The sequence below is a fragment of the Equus caballus genome, chromosome 1 (genome assembly GCF_041296265.1).
Source record: "Equus caballus isolate H_3958 breed thoroughbred chromosome 1, TB-T2T, whole genome shotgun sequence".
Lineage (NCBI taxonomy): Eukaryota > Metazoa > Chordata > Mammalia > Perissodactyla > Equidae > Equus > Equus caballus.
The window spans coordinates 28,558,635-28,578,281 of record NC_091684.1 but is presented as its reverse complement, the minus strand read 5'-3'; the positions used below and the strand labels follow the sequence as shown (position 1 = coordinate 28,578,281).

At 59.8% G+C, this 19,647-nt stretch overlaps 2 protein-coding genes across 17 annotated transcripts; one reads left to right on the top strand and one right to left on the bottom strand.

Moving 5' to 3' along the window:
• Window positions 1-62: 62 nt before the first annotated feature.
• Window positions 63-16,183, bottom strand: PSD (pleckstrin and Sec7 domain containing). 9 transcript variants are annotated; one of them, XM_070222198.1, is made up of 19 exons: window positions 16,099-16,154; window positions 15,138-15,196; window positions 14,243-14,355; window positions 13,134-13,870; window positions 12,752-12,854; window positions 11,921-12,281; window positions 10,739-11,179; window positions 9,362-9,556; window positions 9,115-9,195; window positions 8,797-8,909; window positions 8,099-8,157; window positions 7,896-7,985; window positions 4,162-4,205; window positions 2,514-2,704; window positions 2,360-2,430; window positions 2,093-2,250; window positions 1,775-1,919; window positions 1,354-1,497; window positions 63-872 (listed from the first exon to the last, which is right to left on the bottom strand). In XM_070222198.1, exons 4-19 carry the CDS (start codon window positions 13,785-13,787, stop codon window positions 642-644), a joined length of 3,081 nt encoding a protein of 1,026 aa, XP_070078299.1. In that variant the 5' UTR covers window positions 13,788-13,870; window positions 14,243-14,355; window positions 15,138-15,196; window positions 16,099-16,154; the 3' UTR covers window positions 63-641. The 9 variants fall into 9 exon arrangements, 5 of the variants coding, with proteins under 5 accessions (XP_070078299.1, XP_023496066.1, XP_023496063.1 ...); XR_011421567.1 differs by lacking the exon at window positions 14,243-14,355 and having other exon boundaries at window positions 1,354-1,527; window positions 16,099-16,145; XM_023640298.2 differs by lacking the exon at window positions 14,243-14,355 and having other exon boundaries at window positions 16,099-16,183.
• On the top strand, window positions 10,227-19,551 carry FBXL15 (F-box and leucine rich repeat protein 15). Of its 8 annotated transcripts, none has more exons than XM_070222266.1 (6): window positions 10,252-10,322; window positions 16,455-16,553; window positions 17,476-17,606; window positions 17,776-17,929; window positions 18,249-18,754; window positions 19,221-19,551. In XM_070222266.1, exons 2-6 carry the CDS (start codon window positions 16,542-16,544, stop codon window positions 19,408-19,410), a joined length of 993 nt encoding a protein of 330 aa, XP_070078367.1. In that variant the 5' UTR covers window positions 10,252-10,322; window positions 16,455-16,541; the 3' UTR covers window positions 19,411-19,551. The 8 variants fall into 8 exon arrangements, with proteins under 8 accessions (XP_023496081.1, XP_070078367.1, XP_070078368.1 ...); XM_070222267.1 differs by lacking the exon at window positions 10,252-10,322 and adding an exon at window positions 10,862-10,925; XM_070222265.1 differs by lacking the exon at window positions 10,252-10,322 and adding an exon at window positions 15,628-15,858.
• Window positions 19,552-19,647: the final 96 nt, after the last annotated feature.

Sequence of the window (19,647 nt, the reverse complement as noted above, 5' to 3'; positions counted from 1 at the left end):
CAGAACCAGCTGCCTACCCCTGGCCCCAAGCCAGGCACTGGTGAGAGAAGGAGGCCCAGCCAGCAAGTCCAGAGCAGTTTTAATGGGAGTGGAGGCTGTACAAGGGCAGGGCCCACTGAAGGAGGGAAAGCAAGGCCATGCTGCCCCCAGCCTGTGTATGGGGGCCTCGGCATGGACACCCTTCCTCTGCCTCTGGAAAGAGAGAGGGTGAGCCCTCAGGGAGGAAGGAGGGAAAACCAGCTAGCCCCAACTCCTGGCCTCTGTCTGAGCCAGGCCCCAGGATGGAGGGAGATTGCTGGTGTCAGGGGTGGGAGTGGTCTCAGCAGAAAGCAGAAAGGTCAGGCCTCCCCCACAAAAGAAAAAAAGCATCAAAAGTCCAGGAGCCCTGGCCCCTCCCGCCCCAGCCCCCCATACGAAAAAGTGCAAAACATTATCACAAAAAGGGGATCTCAGAGGGGCCCTTAGCCTAGGCTCCCGAGGCCCATGGCCTAGCCCTGCCCTGCCCCGGACACCGCGTCCGGCGCGGTCGGGCCCTGAGCCAAGGGGCCCTCATGGGTGGCCCGAGGCCGGCCCGGGCTTAGGCGGGGCCATGTCATGCAGGTACCCAATGGGCACCACCCCCCTACACACCCACCCCCGACTCAGGGCTTCCACCGTCCGCTGCCTGCGCCTGCTCGAGCCTCTGAGCCATGACACTGAGCCCGGGGCTGGCTGGAGGTGTTGGGCTGCAGGGAAGGACTGGAATGAGGTGGGGGGAGTCCATCCTCCGTGCTCCCAGCCTGGGCCAGTGCTGCCTCTACCGCATCCAGCTCTTCACTGCCCGCCTTCAGCTTGACCCGAAGCAGCGTTGCGTATGTGCCATAGCGGGATTTCTGAGGCAGAGGGTCAGGGCTGGGAGCCTGCTCTCCACTCTCTGTCCCTCCCACCCCCATCTAGACCAGGGAGGGAGGCCAAAGAGGATTAGGTGATAGTAGGTTCTTGCCTACCTCTGAAGCCCCAAAAGCCCCCAAGAACTGTGACATGATCCCCTGGTAAGTCGGTGACCCTCTCTGGGCTCTCTCAAGACTGCCAATTGTAACAGCTAATGTTTCTGAGCCTTTACCAGAGTTGAGAAAGCCAAGCACTTGACAGACAGCATCTCACTTCGTTACCCTGGTGGAAATGGAATGTTACCCCTGTCCCACAGAAGAGGAAACTGAGGGTCAGAGGGATTAAGCAACCTGCCCAAGGTCACCCAGCTGGTCCCACTCTTAGAATCTGTGTCCTTAACCACTAGTCTGAGCTGTGTGTGGAGATGCAGAGGTCCCACTGATGGAGAAAGGAGCCAAGAGATGCCCAGGCAGGGAGGCTCACCTCAAACTCCAGGTAGGCCTCCTTGTGCCGCTGCTCCTCAGCCTCCTTGCCCCGGGCCTTCTTGCCTAGTTGGGCAGCCCGGTGCTCCCGCAGCTCACTTGCCATGGCCCTCAGCTTGGCCTCGTGAGTCCGCACCTGCTCCTCCTAGAGGCCAGGGGTAGCTGGTCAGGATCACTAGCAAATACAGTGCCTTTGTGTAAGTTTTTTAAAAAGGTGTCCCTTTCTTTGGGCGAACAAAGCACCGTGTCTGGGTTAACAGCTTGGCAAGTGGAGTGGAGACTGGATTACAGCCTCTGCTCACCCCCATGACCAGCGTCCTGGTGTAGTGGGCATCTAGGTAATCGTACACTGCAGCCTTGAGTGCAGTCTGCCCCCCTCCATCCCACTGGCACCAAGTAGACAGAGCTGGGGGGGTGGGTACCTGGGAGAGGCGAGTGGCAGCACTGGGCAGCAGAGGGCGGCTGAACTTCTTCTGGGAACTAACAGCAGCTGGGAAGGGGGGTGCAGAGAACATGGCAGCCACCACATTGATGCGAGTGATCCAGGACTGCATCTGCTCCAGGCTCCTGGGGAGACAACACAGCCATTTGGGACCTGGGCCGAGGGTTCCTGTGCAGGGATGCTAGTCCTGGCTCAGGGTATGGCCTGAGAAGGAATGAGGCAATCCAGGGACAAGGGAGGGGAACAGGTTGAGAGTAGGGTGAAGGGGTCTGGGATTGGCAGGAAGAGGAAAACTCACGGGGCCTGGAAGAGGAAGACCCGCCAGTCAGCTGTGCGTAGATAGAAGACATGGGGCCTCTTGCTGTAGTCGCTGGCACGTGTGGCCAGCGCGTGGTGGATGCTGATGGCGTTCTTAAGTTCTGCCTCTGATAGCGCCTTCCCGGGCTGGTACTCCTCCTGGGGGGTGCCCATCTTGTCCTGGCTGCAGTCCCAGCCTGGCCCAGCCCAGCCCCCCCCGCACTCCCCTGAGCCAGCTCAGCCCCAACCCCTTGGGCTGTCCCCGCACCTTCTGCAGGTAGAGGATCATGCCCTTGAGGATTCCGTGGAAGCTCTTCCAGCCCCGCTTGCCCCGAGGTGCTGCGAGGAGGAAGACAGGTCAGGGGAGCCTGACTCAGGCCTACTCCCAACCATCCCCCAGACCCTCCCACCCAGCCACGTACTCTTCCTGCAGTCAGGGTCTGCGTGCACCTTTCGCACCAGGGCCCCGTGCTTGTAGACTGCAGCCCCAGGCTCAGGAGTCAGGTCCAGGAAAGGGCTGGAGCCGCTGCCACTGCCCCCGCTGACCCTCTTGATGACCTTGGGGTTGGGGTCGGCCAACTCAGACAGAGAGCGTCTCAGCTCCTCCTCGTCTCTGCAGGTGTGATCACCTCAGAGGGGGCTGGCTGTGGAGCCACAACCCCCCCTTCAGTCCTGGCCTCCACCCAGGAAGGCTCCTCCAGTGGTGATGGAGATGGGGGTGGGGAACTGCTCCTCTTGTAGGGTGTGGCTCCCGTCAACCTGAGGCTCCCAGAGCCCTATCTGCCGCTTCAGACCAGGTCTCCCCAGGGTATAGCTGAAGCTTCCCTGCTCAGATCAGGACTTGGGAGGCAGCATGTCACCTCCCTCAGACTGGAGCTCCCAAGGGTAGGGCCAGGCCTATCCCTTCCTCACCTCACATGTAACCTGCCCCAGCCTCTCCATTTCTGCACACACATCCCCAGCCCTCACACCCTGTTCCACTAGGGCAGACACATGTCTGACTCAGCTGTCTCAACCACACCTAGCACCAAGCTTTGCTCATGGCTCGTTGGCTAAATGGTGGTAGAAGTAGCTTCCTAGTGGTCCCCTGGTACATCCTGGTCTGCAGGCTCGGTCAGATGCCATCTAAACATATCATCTGTCTTGTCACTCCCTCACTCAGAAACCTGCAGTAGCTCCCTGTTGCCTCCCACATGGAGCCTATGCTACATCCCTGCCAACGCTGTCTCTTTCTCCTTCTACTCTCCATTCCAGCCAGGCCCGCCGCCTCTTGGTCTCCCCACCCTACACTCATTTCAGCCACCACATACTTGTCTCCCAAATATCAGCTTCTCTCTTTCCCCAAACAAATACTTCCCCCCTCCTTCAAGGCTTGCCCCAAGTCCCAATCCTCCAGGAAGCCTTCGCTGATCTCTCCCTGCACCCCAAGCCTGAGCTCTGCCTCCTCTGAGGTCTTCCCTCCTGCGGACTGGGAGCTCCCAGCTAAACTGAGCAGTGACTGGACTCTCAGCAGATACCAGCAAATAGGAGTGATCTATTGACCATTTAGGTGAGGGCTCTACCCTCAGACTGGAGGATCCCAGGCTAAAACTGGACCTCTTCCCTCAGCCTCTTCCAAGACTTACTCTGAGTCTCTCTTTCCACTGAGGCTGCCAAGAGTAGACAATGTAGTCCTTTGTTCTGTGACACCCTGGGCTCCCTAGGACCCGAGAGGGGGCTCTTGCACTACTGGTTAGGGCCCTACCTCCAGAGACTTCTGCTTTCCCACTTGGGTTGCCAAGGGACCTCCCCTTTTTGTTTCCACACCCTCCTCCCCGGCCAGCTGACAGTGGCCACCCACCCCAACCCAGCTTGTCATAACAACCCAGCTAGAGACAAGACACAGAAGCCCGAGTACAGGCAGGCATCTCCAAAGAAGGAAGTGAGGTAGCCTCACTGCCTCTTGCGGCCTCACCCACCTCCTGCCCCGTGGCCCCAGGATTCACAGGGCCTACCTCACACTCTTGGTTTCTCCAGGCAGACCCCTCCCCACAGTCCATCCCCACCCCCCCTCACAGCCCCAAGACTCACATGGCCCACTGCAACTTTTCATTCTTGATGGAGCTGTACAGGGCCTGGGAAGGGAGGAACAAATCAGGGAGGTTTGGGTCAATCCTGTGGGGGCAGTGCATCATGTACCCCAATGCCAGAGTTAGAGCCCTCCCTCCCAACTTGGGGGAGGAGACAGAACTGTGCTGGGGAGAGGGAGGCAGCAGGGTGTAACGACCAAGAACACAGGCTCTGGAACAGAGGATTAGGACCCGGGCCCAGCTCTGCCATTTTAACTGCATGACTTTGGGCAAGGAGCCATGGGGAGAACAAACGTGGTAATAAGTGTTTAACGTAGGGCAAGCAATCAGCGCAGGGCATCCTGACATAGTAAATGGCAGCTGCTATTATTATCTTTAATGTTATTGCTATTGTTAAGGGTCATCCTGTTCAGATCCTGGGTGGAAGAACCACCCTAGAGGGAATGGAAAAGAGCAGCCCAAGAAGCTCTTTCCCCAACAGTGTGCTCTGGCCTTTTTCCACAGGATAAACCCACACAGAGTATATGGGGAAACTGAGGCCTAGGAACAGGGACTCACCCTGTCACCTCCTTCCTTGGCTAATAGAGAACACACTCTCATGGCTCCCAACCCCAAGACAAGCTGAGAGCTTCCCCTAACCCAGACAGCCCCATCAAGCCAAATGCCAGGGTGGTCCAACCCCCTGCCCACTCCCATACTTCATGTTACTAGGGAGTGAGCACTAGTCTAAAAGGCAGTAGTTTTAGCTTTCAAACGCTGCACACCCTAAAGTCCCTGTGTGCTCCTAAACCAGTCACTTCGCCTCTGTATATTTGGCCTGGAGTACCTGTGGGGGCCTTGGGGTGGTCTCAGAGGAGAGAAGGGGCTCCAGGAGTGGCATAGGGGACTCTTAGGAGTGGCCTACAACATGGGGCTACACCAGTGCCTCCCACTGTGGGGGCGATTCTGCCAGCCTGTCTGTGAGTGGGTGTGTCCCCGGCATGTGCGTGTTGGGCTAAGCGTGTGGCGTGTGATGCTGCCTGCGTGTGAGCTGGGTGCAGTGGTGACGTCGGTACCTTCTCCGCGATGGGACACAGCACCCCTCCAACACATCACACTCTCTGACTCTCTCACTGCCCACGGCCATGCCCAGCCACAAGGCTAGCCAAGCATCCCAGATAAGCACACCCTGTCTGGGGGTGGGTACACCCCACAACATCCATCCCCCACACAGCACAACCCAGGCTTATACACACACAGCCCTCCCAGCACACACCCAGCCCAAACCCAGCAGAGCTCAGACCCTAAACCCTCAGTCTCCAACTCTCTGGCCAGGAGGCTGAAGTGGCCACTGAGGTCCCACCTGCAGTCCCTGTCTCCAGCCTTCCAGTTCATCCTCTGTCTGCCCCCTCTCAAGACCCTCTTTGGCCCACAACCAGGTCTTCGTTGAAAGTCCTAAACCCCATTGTTGAGCCCCACGTCATACTCCCATCTAGAAGACCCAAAGACCCCTTGGTTTGAAATGCCCACTTTGATCCGAGGGTCTGTGCCCTTCCCCCTCAAGTCCATGCCCACCCCTGGCTACCCATCGGCTCTGTCCCTGCTGGGCTCCCCCCTCAGCCCCACCGATGTCCTCCTCGGCTCATGCCGCCTTCAGTGCCGCCCTCAAGCCACCCCCTCAGCTGAGCCGCCCTCGGCAACTCCCTCGGTCGCCCCCCCAGCCCGGCGTGGGCCGCGGCCCCAACGCCCTCACCGCCTTTTTCTTCTTGCGGCTCTGCAGGCGGCTGACCACCAGGTCCGTGTAGAGCACGGGCTTGAGACTGCGCGAGCGCTGCGGCCAGCCGTAGCACAGAGTCTCCGCGCCGCGGTGGGTGCGCCCGTAGCGCACGGAGCACAGCGAGCGCGAGCGCAGCCGCCCGGCGCTGCTGTGGATGCTGTTGACGCCGATCATGCTGGCCCGGCCGGCGCGCCGTGGCCCCCGGCCATGCCCCCGCCCGCCCTCGGCCCCCGACGGCCCGCGGACGGCTCCCCCGACAGCCGGCGCGAGCGGCCCGGCCCGGCCCGGCGCGAGCCCGGCCCGGCTCCCACCGACGCACGAAGCGCGCGGCGGCGGCGGCGCTGTCTGCTCTGCAGCTCGGCGAGAGCGGGAGGGGGGGCGCCGATGGGGAGGGGAGGGCGAGGGCTGGGGGCGGGGACGGCGCAAATTGGAGGCGTCCGACCGAGAGGGGGGCCCGCAGCGCGGCCGCCACGGGGGAGGGGCCTGGGAAGGCCAGTGGGGCACTTGCGTGGGGGTGGGCTGCTTTGGGAATGCTGGGAGGTTGCGCTCGCTCGGAGCCCTTACGCCTGGGGCTGTGGAGGTGGGCAGACCCCGCAGGGTCTGGAACTCCCTCCTGGCTCGTCAGGGTTGGCGGGAGAGAGAGGGGCGAGGTCGGAACGCCACTCTGCGGCCCTTTTTTACCAAGCCAGGAGGGGCCGCGAGGCATAAAGGTGACACAGGATGGAGGCAGCCACGGAATCACAGTGGCCTCATCCAACCCAACGACCCTTAGCTACCTCAAATGCCCGTGTATATACCCCAACTCACGTACTCAAATCCCAGTTTACAGACACATCCCACTAGCTAGATGCACCAATTCACATTCACCTCAACTCACACTATAAATTCGGATGCACATCTCAAAATTTATAGTCTTTAACTCACATACACCCCCGACTCATGGACACATGTAATAAATCAGACAGCCAATTCGTAGATGTACACCCCAACATACATAAACACCGAACCTACACCCCATCTCAGACACACACGCTAAATCATAAGCCCTAAAGCACAAACACACCCCAAGTCAGACAAACCCCCTTGATTCACCAACACCCTAAATCATACATACACAACTCACCTCAGGCATCACCCCATCTCAATGACCCCCAACTCATAATGGACCCCCCCCCCCAGAGACATTCGTAAACTCAGAAGCCCAACACACCCCATGCTCACAAACAGGCCCAAGGACACTCCTGCGCAGTCACATGTATCTGGTGGCCCAGAAACCCTGCCAACCCTAGGGGTTTCAAGTGAGTCCAGGCCTCCCTGGATGAAACACCACCGGACCAGGGAAATGAGTGAACCCATGGGACCGGGGCGCCCCATTCTCCACCCAGCCTCTGTATAGCTAACCCCTCAAGTGCTGACCCCTGGGCGCGGGACCTGCCCACAAGGGAGCCAGAAGCGCTGTATCTAGTCCCAGCTTGGCGCTAACTCGCTGCGAGACCTTGGAAAAGCCATCGTCCCTCTCCTGTCCCTCTACCTCCGAGTTCCTCCAGCGCAGCGGTACCAGGGAGGCTTTTGTGGCTTTATAACCTGGGGCAGGAGGTGGAGGGGAGGAAGGAAGTGGTGTATCTGTGTGACCCCGCCCCCTGCAGGGACCCCCTCCCATCCTCAGTGAACACAGGAGGAGGTCCCCTGATAAAGGCAAAAGCAGAGTCCAGGGCTGCCTGATCACGTGTTTTCGACATCCGTCTCCCCTCCCCCGCTGCGCGTGGCCGCGACTGCACGCTAGTGCGCATGTTCCGGGAGAGGAGAGCCTACGTGTCGGGGCTGGGGGGAGGGGGCGGTCCCCAGGCTGAGTCACCAAGCCCAGGCTCCCGCGGCAGGAGCTGGCGGCTGGTAGGCCCCTCACCTCACCTCCCTCCAATGCAGCTGACAGGTCCCCTAACCCTCCCCTCCAGCAACCTCTACCCTGCCCCGCCCCCCACCTTGAGCAGCTCCCTGGGGAAGTCGCCGCCTTCGTTGAGGCCCTCCAAGTTCCCGATGAAGTCTCCGCAGGTCATGCGCTTCCCGATGTTCTAAGGGAGGGCACAGAGACCTGTGAGCTTGGCGAGACCCTTAGCCTCCCAGGCCTCGAAGTCTCTGGACCAGGTCTGTTTTCCAGGCTACCTCCCTCCAGCCCCCCACTCACGTGGCCGTGGAGATCTGTGTTGAGTAGCATGAGGGCGCAGGTCAGCGTGTGCGCACCGTCTAGGGGAGAATTGATGTTCAGTCTTGGCCATCTCCCAGGGACTCTTCCCACAGCTGTCTTCCCCAACTTCCAGTTCATCCCTTGCCCATTTTCAGGACGCCCTTTGGCCCACAATCATATTTTTGTAAGTCCTGAACCCCATTAGTGACACCCTGATCCCAAGCAAAGACCTTTCTTTTCCAGCAGATCCCTCAGAAGGAACCTCTCTCTCTTCTCTGGTCACCCTCCCCAGCTCCCTAAGGTGCTGGGGGCTGCCCACTGCTTGCCCCCGACACCCACATGCCTCTATGTCTATGTGCTAAATACAAGCAGGTGGGCCTCACACAGTTATGCAGACCAGTGCAGCCAAACAGAATCCCCACTCGGGCCAAGCACTGTCTTGTACATGTATGTGAACGATGACATGCAAACACACCTGCTGCTTGCCTCTTCACAGCACACACTGGACTCTAGCAATATGCCTGCCCACATGGAAAGTTCCACAGCCATGTCAGCACTGCCTGCACACAGAAATGCTCACATGCCTGCAAGCTTGTGCATTCATTCACTCCTGCACACACACTCATGCTGCTATGCACACACGCAGTGCCGTTTGCCTCAGTAACCAGCCGGGAAAACCCTGCCCCCGGCCTCCTCACCCTCTGAGGACAGGGCTCCAGGATTGCACTGGAAGTATCTCTGGGAGAAGTGGGCCAGCACACGCTCCCGTTCCTGGGTCTCACCCATTAAGGCCAGCTCCTTCAGAAACACCCTGGGGAGAGGGGGAGAGGGAGCATGTCACCCCATCCAAGGTCTCCTTACCAGGCAGCCCCAGCTCTTGACCATGCCCAGCCAGCTTGGGAAGGGTGACATCAGGGCAGCTTAGGGGAGGCACAGGGGCTCAGAGGAGGCATAGCTGAGGCCAGGCACACCAGGCCTGGAGAGAGGGGGCTGCCCTCAAAGGGCTCAACACCCACCTGAGAGCTTGGTCCAGAGTCATGCCCGTGAAAACAAAGAACTTGAGGTACTCGCCAGCCACAAGTTTGCTGAAGTCATTGCTGTGGGCAGGGCAGAGAGACAGGTGGAGTCTCAAGGGGAAGTATCAGGGGGCCAGGTGAGGGTTACCTAGACACCTGGGAGCATTAGATAGAGGGGATGTGGAGGTACTGCCCATAAGATGCATCCCCTCTCCCCCCATTGTCAATCCCACCCCAGTGGCTGTACTTCTTGCCGAGGTGCCTGGCCACGTCAGCCTTCCTGAAGCCGTCTAGTCGGTAGAGCCTCTTAGCTAGGCGCTGCGCAGCCTCCAGGTCTGCTTTCTGCCCATTGGACAAGGTATCTGTGCTTCCCAGGGCCAGCCGCTCTGTGCTGTCCAGCTCTGAGTCTGAGTCAGACACCAGCTGGCTCAGGGGTGGTTCACTGCCAGGGTAGAACACCAGCTCAGAGGTGGGGCATGCCCTCTGGGGGTCATCCAGATTCTTCCTATGCCTCCAGACCGGAAGACAGAGAAGGGGAGACTGGGACGTGGGGAAGGCAGTTTTCTTTTCTCCAGAGGAAGAGATTGTGCAGGTTCCCTCCACCAGCTAGCTCCATCATTACCACCTCTCTCTGGAAGTCCTGCCTCAAATCTAACCCACATCCATCTTGCTGCTATGGGCGTTCTGGCTGCTTCCCTAAAGCTCCCTTAGTTTGCTACTAGACGTAGATTCCCTGTCCCCACACTGGCCCTACTCAAAACATAGTCCTCTATCTCTGAAAATATGGGCAATGGTGGGATAGATAGGCTCCCAGGGAGGAACAGTGGAAGGTCAAACAAAGATTTGAGGGCAGCAGGGACACCTTCACACTCCTTTGTCTTTCCTCCTCTGGCCTTTTAGGGAGAGGAACCTCTCCCTTAGTCCTTCTCTTCTACTCGCAAAGAAGTAGGCTCTGGGGTAGAGGGAATTGGGGGTCAGACTGTATCCCCTCATCCCTTGTCTCCTCCTCCCCTTCCCTTCCCACCCCAGCTGCTCTATTCGCAAAGCCACCTGTCACCCCAGAGACAGAGGCCGGAAACTCCTGGTTGCTAAGCAACCCTGTCTCCTTGGCCACCCCCTTCTGTTGCTATGGCTTCCATGACAGAAAGGGTAGCCAGCAGAGGGGAGAGCAGAAAGGTTAGACTGGTGAAAGGACTTCCTGGAGAAGGGTGAGAGACTCCTGCTTGGAAGGGGAGGCAACATGGGAGGGAGGCAGTGGGAGAGCTGGGGGCTGCATCTTTGGGAGAAGCCTCCAGGCTGGGTGGGGCTAAGGTCACGAGACTTCTAAGCAGGTTAGAGGCTCTGTCTGGGGAGGGAAGGGCCCTCCTGGAGAGAAAGGAGGGTGCTCTTGGGGGACCCTTCAGTCCTGAATCATGGTTTCTCAAGTCACTGGATCTGAGACGAAGGGGGCAGGCTGTGAGGGGCTCCCCCTCACGGCCAATGGAAGTAGTCCTCCAAATGGGAAAACAGGCACCAGCATCCCCTAATCACCCTATCCAGGGTCAGGAATATCAACTACATCGTCGCACTCAGGCTCTGGCCCTTGGAGCAGACATTCCCAGAATGTTCCAAAGGAATCACTCACCTGCCCAGGGGTGCCGCCCCCAGCCCAAAGCTGTCCTCTGAGCGGCAGGGACTAGGGGGCTCCCTCCCGGGGGCTTGCTTGGCTCCAGCCTCTGCCTCCTCTTCCTCCCCTCTCTGTGTCCAAGGCCCATCGGCAGCAGAGCTGGTACCAGAATCCGGATCGAGAGGGGCAAGTGGGGCAGGAGCAGGTGGGTCAGGCCGGGGGGCAGGGGGTTGGGGAGGCAGCTCAAAGGTGAAGAAGGGGCTCTGGGTTGGGCCAGGTGAGGCCAGGGCTTCCAGCGAGGCAAGGCTGGTGTAGGAGGTGCCCTTGGCCCGATGTGACTCCAAGATGGCTTCAAATACACAACTGAAAGAGTCAGGCCCATCAGCCGAGGGGCTGGTCCCAGGTAGAAAGGGCACAGGCGATTTGAGAGGCCCAGGGTGAGGCATTCGGGTGCCTGGCCTGCAGGGGCAGGGAGAATCTCTGATCAGGTGCACAGGGAACAACTCTTGGGTGGCATTTCATTGAACTTTCATACCGACTCTGTGAAGGGGATTATCATCTCCTTTTCACAGGCCCCCACCTCCCCTAAAAAGAGCCACCTGGGTAAGAGGCCCCACCACAGCGTTCGCCAAGCTATTCAGTGCGCCTGTGGCAACCCAGCACAAACTCTTCCCAGCACCCAATCCCCTTCCTCTCTCCCTCCCCGCTAATCTCCCTTTCTCCTCCTTCTCCCTGATCCTCTCCCCTCCTGCCATCCCATTTCTATTTCTGGCAACATCTTAGGAGAAGAAGATGAGGCTCCAAGCTGCAATGGGTGTGAGAGGGAGAGGAAAGCCCCCACACTCCCCACTCTCCCACCGGGATCCAGGACCCAGATTGATGTTCCCACCCCTCCAGGCTTGATTCTGGCCTCTGGCCTCTCACCCTGCCCCTTCTTCCTCACTACTACCACTTTCCTCCTCTATCCAGGTTGCCCCCTACCCTCCTGGGTTCCTGCTGATACCGCCCCCCCCCCCCCCCACTATTCTGCCAGGCCTCAGGCCCCTGTCCAGATTCTCCTGCTACACCACCCTGTCAGCACCACCAGCTTGGTCCTGACCCTCCCAGCTTCTCGTCTCCCTTCTAGTCCCTCTGACCCAGCTCGGCCTCTGGGCCAGTGGGAAGGAGCAAGTCACTTTCCTCTCCCACTCCCCCACTCACCGGGCCCCCTCTGAGGCCTCAAACACCTCGTCGTCCACATCCTCTTCCCCACCTGCCTCATCCTCGTCCTCATTACCACTGCCCAGGCTGGAATGAGGGCCAAGGCATGGGCTTGGACGTGGGGCAGGTGGGCGGGCAGTGCCAGGTGGGCCCTCAGAGCTGGGCTGACTCTCGATGGCTGAGTCAGCCTCCTCCCGCTCAGCCAGCACCTCATCGATGTCGGTCTCGCGGTAGCACCTCAGGGGCACTGTGTCCAGGTCCGTCTCGGAGTACTTGGCTGCTCGCCCCACAGCCACCCCAGAGCCCTGCCCTGAGCCCACCCCAGGTGGAGATGGGGGGGCCTGCTCTGGGGGCTTAGCACCTGCAGTATGCATAGGCATCCCGGTCAGGAGGTTATCCAGGTCAGCTCCCTGTCCTGATTCTGTTCTAGGAAGGAACTCTCCCCCACTGCCTCATATTGGCAGGAAGTTCTTTCACTGTCTAGCCACCATTTCTCCTGCTACAAACTCAGCTTATTCCTGGTGCCAGTGGAGCTCATTTCAAATCAAGTTCTTATCAAACAAATTTGAGGGGCCTGAGGGAGACCAGTCTTTTCTACTCCAAGGAATGACCCTGATATCCTGTCATCCCCTCCCTCCAGGGGCCCAACCCAGCCACCATCCCGCAACCCCCCATCATAACACAGAAGGAAAGACTGAGGCCTGGAGAGGCATTAGCTGACTCACGAGCCCAGGAAAGGAGTGGGGAGGTTTAAAGGAAGGCTCCCTACCCCACCTCAGCTGCTGTGCAGAAGGCTGGCCCTGTTCCCCTGGCCTCAGGTTCAGACCTTACCTGAGCTGGGGGGGTCCAAGGAGCCATAGAAGAACTCCCATTTGGCTCGAGCAATTCTCTGGGCATGAGAAGAGACTTCCCGGGGGGAGAACCAGGTGTCCCCCTAAGGCAAGGAGGAAGAGAGAGACACAGGCACCCAAAGATAAAGTCAGACATACAGAGACACAGAAATAGGATAGAAACCAGAAACACAGAAAGAAAAACACACAGGGACCAAGAAAGAGGTGCAGAGACACAGGGACAAACACAGAGGGCAAGAAAGAGACAAATTTAGGATAGACTGACGAATTCAGAGTGAACTGCCAACAGGCCCAATATCGCCAAGGGGCCAAGCCTCGCCCCTTTGCTGGGACTCTGGGGTTCCAGGGAGGTCACGACATACCTGGTTCAGGAGTCCAGTGTCAGCAGCTCCTCGGAATAGCGTGGCCAGGTGCTCAGAGTGGCCCCCCAGTCCATTGGGGAGAGAGGAGTAAAGGCCATCTGCCCCAACCTGAGGTTGGCCTGGTGGACCATGTGAAAGGCCCTGGCTGCCAGGCAGGGCTGAGCCTCTTCCTGCTGGGAGCGGGTCTGATGTGGATGCCTCCAGCCGCAACTTCCGATTGGAGCCAGGCCCAAGGGCTGGGGTGGGCCTGGGAGGAGAGACCCCACCCAGGTCCCAGCTCCGACTCAAGCCTCCAGGAGAAGGTAGCCCATTCAGTGGCCTCACACTGGCCTTCTCCACAAAACGGAATATGACCACAGAGCTCTGGGCCCCTGGTGGGGGCTGCCCAGTGGGTGAAGAGGGTGCCCAGGGTGAAGGAGCAACACGGGGTGAGGGGGGGCCACGCAGGGGTGTACAGGGTGCCGTCACACGTCCCAGTTCCCGGCCTCGGGGACCTGGACCTGCCACCCGCCGTAGCAGGGAGCCTGTGCTGCCATACATGCTGGCCGGGGGACTCTGGGGCACCGGGCCTTCGGGGAGCCACCGGCGTGGGCATCGTGGTGGGGAGATGGCACAGTCACCTTCCGAGCAGAAGCGCATGGCACCCTGGGCCATGCTGGGGCCGGGGGTCAGGCTGGGGGGGCAGGGATGGCGAGGCCAGGCGGGGAGTGAGGGGGCAGCATGCTCTTCAGACAGGCCTGCAAAAGAGGAAGGGGTGCAGGGAGTGAACTGCCAGGGAGTTGGATGGGCAGGAGAGCAGAGATAGGGAGGGAAAAGCTGGCTGGAGCAGCTGAGCACCAGGGGCCTAGCCCACCCTGGGAATCTGGCATCATTGATCCCACCCCTGGGGGTAATCAGGCCTGTTGCTTGGGCTAGTTCCATGGAGGCCTGGGGAGAAAAGAATTGTACCCTCAACAAGCCCTTGACTCCTCTCCTTCTGCCTGGGGGCTCTGAGCATCACCCTGGGAGGGGCCCTGAGCATCACCTCAACTATTTCAAAAGTTGAGGGAGCCTAGAGTCATTGTGGCATTTTGGAGTTACTTCTGGTGGGGGAAGGGGAAGGCTGTTACCCCATCCTCTGAACCAGGAGTCTCAGCTAACCATCACCATCCATACAGCCAGGGATCCCCCCATAGTCCCTTTCATGGAGGCCCCTCACTCAGGGAGATAGAACTCAGGACCCCTGGAAGGAGAAGGAGGGATGGCAGGGCGAGGGTTATATAGGGACCATGAGGGGCTGAGAGGCATAGGGTGAAGGGGAAGCCCCTAAACAGAGGCCCCTACCCCTAATACATCCATGCTGAATGGGAAAGGGACATTCTTGTTCTCCACCCAGGTACACACATTCATGAACACACATGTACATAAAGACAAATAATGTCAGTACACAGTTAAACACATTCATAGGCAACACTCTCCAGCACACATAGACACAGGCACACACACACACACTGCTCAAAGACACACCCTCATACACTCTCACAGTCATAACAAAAAATGCGTGTAATGGAAAAGCACATGCTTGTTTTACACACACACTGTCATCAAACGGGAACACACAAAGAGATACCCAGATATACACAGGGGCCCTCATTCTCCAATACACACAGAGACACAGGCATATCAGACACTCACAGAGACCTACTGGTCACAATCACACACAAATACAGATGCATACTCACATACATACTCAAGCAGAGGCACACACCCTCTCCCCCAACCCCCACCAGTCATTGGTCTCTGGGGGAAGGCTGCACCAGACCCCTCTCCCCTCTGCCCCCCAGGGGTATGACAGATCTTGTCCAGCCCAGGTGGGACCATAAAGGGGTAAAAGGGGCTTCTGGTGGCAATGCAGGGTAGGGGCAGAAGTCAGGAGCAGCAACCCTGCCAGGCAGGTTCCTGAAGCTCAGTCGGGGCCCACCTCCTCCTCAGTGCAGCCCGGGCTCAAGCCGCCTCAGTACTCACCGCTGCTCGCCAGGAGCTGGGGCCGAGGAGAGGCAGGGGAGAGGCTGGGCCCAGCTTAGCTGTGAAGGCAGCGCGGCTCCCGCTTGCTCCCGCTTGCTCCAGGCCCGCCCGCCTCTCAGTCCCTCCCCTTCCCCCCCTACGCGCGTCTCAAGCAGAGCTAATCCCCCCACCCACCCCCTCGCCCTCTCCTGGGGCCCTGAGCCCCGAAGGCTGCCCCTCCTTCTCGACGCTAGATCCCTGCTGGGCTCTCCCGCCAACCTGAGACCCGCCCCTGACAAGGGGGAGGACGTAGGGAACCCCCGGTTCTGTTCCCCAGACCCTCACGTGCCCCACCCCAATCGTGTCCACGTCCCTCTCGTCCACCGCCCCTTGAGGCACATGCAGGACCCAGCTGCACACGCCTGTCCCGCTCCAGACCCCACGCGTGTCCCGAGGAGGTTGCCACATGACCTGTTACATGCCACACGCACTCCCGCCCCCACCAGCACGCGGCCGCGCCAAGCACACGGTATAGGTGTCGACCAGACCCGCCCCCTAAACCCAGGAGACCAACATATGGAAGAGAGATCTAGGGAACGCCACCTCAAACCCTCTGGGGTTCTCAGTCTCGGACCCAGGAGACCCAACCCTAACCACTCGCCCAGGATGCAGCAGGAGGGATGTTAGTCGGACTTCAGAAAGAACTTGTTTGCTGCCTGTTAGGTCTACTGCCCGACTCGGGGTAAGAGGTTAGACGGGATGAAGTGGGACTGGAGGAAGTGGGGGACAGGCAACCTTTGTGCCCTTGGCCAAGGTAGAAGAGGGCCCAGGTATTTTAAGAAGGCGCCGCTAGAGCTATTATGGCAACTGCTTTCCTTGGGAATGCCAGGGCAGGCAAGTGGTGACCTCGGAAGGAAGAAGGGGTCTGTTCGGGCGGCCAGGGGGCGCGAGGACGTGCGAGGCGGGGGCGCGCGGGGCTCACCGCGGGGAGGGGCGGCGCGGGCTCCGCGTGGTGCTGAAGGGGACAGCGCCAGATTTGTCGCACTGCGCAGGCGCAAAGGCTCAAACAAAATGGGGAGGGGGAGGAGGCGCGCGGCCCGAAGTGGTGCGCGGCCCTGTGGTTCTACCTTAGCAGAGGTCGGCCCTCCCAGCTACTCCCTCCCCAAGCTGGCTGAAGAAGAGGGAGCAATTCCCTCACCCAAGTTGACCCTCTTTGATCCTTCCCGGCGAATAGCTTTTCCCTTCTCGCTGCATTGGGGGATGGGGGAGTTTGGAAGGGATTCTGGGAAAACCAGGAGGCCTGAGTTCTCTATCCCGACTCGCTTGACCCTGGACAAGGCGCCGACTCTCCAGGGCCTCGGCTTCATCTTTAAAGTGAAGCGCCCGAACCCCTGATGAGATCATGAACGGAAAGTAGTTTTCGCTATGAAGAGGCAGGTGAGGCGATTGCGCGAAGGGAGAGGGCAACCCTCCTGGGGGGTAGGGGGGCAGCTCTCAGCGACAGGGTTAGCCCTCGGCGTTTTTCACACCCTCCCCACCAGCGGTTGATGGGAAAGGCACTGCTCCGGGGGTTCCTCGGAGCCGACCCTGGAACTAGGACCTGGGGACGCGATGAGAGAGCAGCCCCGAGTCTGAGCCTAGAGCTCGGGGGCGTCACTGCCCCAGGGTGGGCCGGCCCCATATCCCACAACTAAGCCCCCAGGCCAACTGAGAAGCAGTACTCCCGGCGGGCTGAGCTGAGCACTAATTCTTCTCAGGACTGTAAACCTCCTGGGAAAAGGAAAGGGACCCAGCCGAAGATATAGTCCTTCTCAGCGCCCCCTACATCTCTCTCCCCAAGGTGTAAACCCACTCCAAATCATCCGGGAATGGAAGGGGCTGCATAGTCCTGTACTTCAAAATTAACCACAAATGGGAGGTTTTGGCAAGTTGGCTTGATGAAGAAAAGAAAACTCTAGCTTCGCCCATTCAATTCATTCTCCAATTATTGGGCACCTACTACGTGCCAGACAGAGGTGGAATAATTTCTCCCCTTTTTCAAAGTCGCTAAAAGCGACCAGAGGGCATAGGGTAGGACCCGAACTTGGAGTCCTGGCTCCGCCCCTTCCGTATTTGGCTTTGCCTGCCCTTCCCATCACCACTTCACTCAGAGGCGGCCACTGGCCCAAGACGAAAAAAGAAGCCAGTCTCTGCAGCACCATCACGTTTTCCAGCTTCAGGTCTCAGGCCATGTAGCTGAGGAGAGCTCTGATGTTACACCACCGGTCTGTTCCGCCCTCAGTTTCGGGATCCATCCTGAACGCTTTCAGATAGGATCCTCAGTGAGACGACACTCGATTGAATTGGTCTGTCCCTACAGCCCAAGGAGGCGGGTTCGCTGCGGCTGCTCAAAGGCCAAAGCGAGAAGACCTTATTGCGCACGCGCAATAGACAGCCGATGGAGCCACCAATGGAGCCGTCCGGAGGGGAGCAAGAGCCGGGAGCCGTCAGGTACCGAGCACCGGAGGGGCCGACAGAGAGAAGGATCTCGGGGAGCGAAGCTGAACCAGGGCCGGTTTGGGGGCCGCTTTTAGGAGGCGGGGCGCAGGAGCACAACGGAGGCGGACTAGCAGGTAACAGCGGCCCGGGGCCGCCGCCGCCAACGCCCCTTTACCCGCAGGCTCCTGGACCTGCCCTGGGAAGACGTGCTGCTCCCACATGTCCTGAGCCTGGTGCCGCTGCGCCAGCTGCTCCGGCTGCAGCGCGTCAGCCGGGCCTTCCGGGCACTAGTGCAGCTGCACCTGGCGGGGCTTCGCCGATTTGACGCCGCTCAGGTGAGCCAGGGGCTGCAGCCCCGCCCCCGTCTGGGTACCGCCCCCACCCCGCCCCCAGCCCAGCTCCCAACCCGGCTGTTTACCCTTCCGGACCCCCTTGGGCCTCCAGGAATGGCCGGGAAGCGATCTATCCAGCGGGAAGTATTCTCAAAGGGCGAGTACTGGGTATCAACTCAGAGGGCGCGTGGGGTCTCTCCTGGGAGGGCAGGTGGCAAGCCCCGAGGGCAGGCTGTTGCCGGGAAAGAACTCAGGGCCGGATAGGCAGCGCCTGCCCGGCCCCCGGGATCAGCTGAGAGTCGAGGTGCCTCCCCACCCGCAGGTGGGTCCGCAGATCCCGCGGGCTGCATTGGCCTGGCTGCTGCGGGACGCCGAGGGGCTGCAGGAGCTGGCGCTGGCGCCGTGTCACGAATGGCTGTCGGACGAGGATCTGGTGCCGGTGCTGGCACGGAATCCGCAGCTGCGGAGTGTGGCGCTGGCAGGCTGCGGGCAACTGAGCCGCCGCGCGCTGGGGGCGCTAGCCGAGGGCTGCCCCCGCCTGCAGCGCCTGTCGCTCGCACACTGTGACTGGGTAGACGGGCTGGCGCTGCGGGGCCTTGCCGACCGCTGTCCGGCCCTTGAGGAACTGGACCTCACCGCCTGCCGTCAGCTCAAGGATGAGGCCATCGTGTACCTGGCGCAGAGGCGCGGCGCGGGCCTCCGCAGCCTCTCGCTGGCGGTCAATGCCAATGTGGGGGACACCGCTGTCCAGGAATTGGCTCGGAACTGCCCAGAACTCGAGCACCTCGACCTAACCGGCTGCCTCCGCGTCGGAAGCGACGGCGTCAGGTGCCTGGGCCTGGGGTCGGTGGGATGGGAGGAGGCAACACTTAGCCTCTGGGTGTAGGCGTGGGCTGTAGTTGCCAAAAGGCAGAACTGGGGTTTCTGGATCTTTCTGCTACCACGGCACCCCGATTCTGAACAGGAAAGGCCTCTAGAATTGCCTAGACCAGAAAGCCCACAGTTTAAAAACTCTTTGAATCGCTATTTACACATTGGGAGATTTCACATACAAAGTCAGATTTCTGGCTTTTCTTCAACAAGTGGAGAACCTTGCAATCCCAGGTGGAGCCGAGCAGCAGGTTCCCTCTTTAAGAGACAGGAAGTCTCCGGTTCACTGGAGGCATTGAGTGTATGACCCCAACCCAGGCCCCCTCCCTCCTGCATGGAGGGAAAATGTATGCCCCGAGTTGGAGGGAGACAGGGGCTTGACTAACGACTCCATGCCCCTAGCCTCACCCCCCTCCTCCCCCAGGACACTGGCCGAGTACTGCCCAGCGCTGCGCTCACTGCGGGTGCGGCACTGCCACCATGTGGCCGAGCCCAGCCTGAGCCGCTTGCGGAAGCGCGGCGTGGACATCGACGTGGAGCCGCCACTGCATCAGGCCCTGGTGCTGCTGCAGGACATGGCCGGCTTTGCACCCTTTGTCAACCTGCAGGTCTGACCCACCCGCCAGTAGGGCACAGCTGGACTGTGTGGCGGGGGCTGGCTATGAACTGTAGGGAAACTGGACTGTGGGGGCCTCTGGTGAGAGACCAATGCCCTCCCCACCCTGGAGTTTCAAATAAAGAGCTTTTTACCCCTTCTTGCCTGGCGCTGCTGCCCTGTTGGAGACAGGGGATGTGAGATTGGGAGAGAAAGTCAGACAGACACAGTACGCCAGCACCCCAGCTCTGAGGCA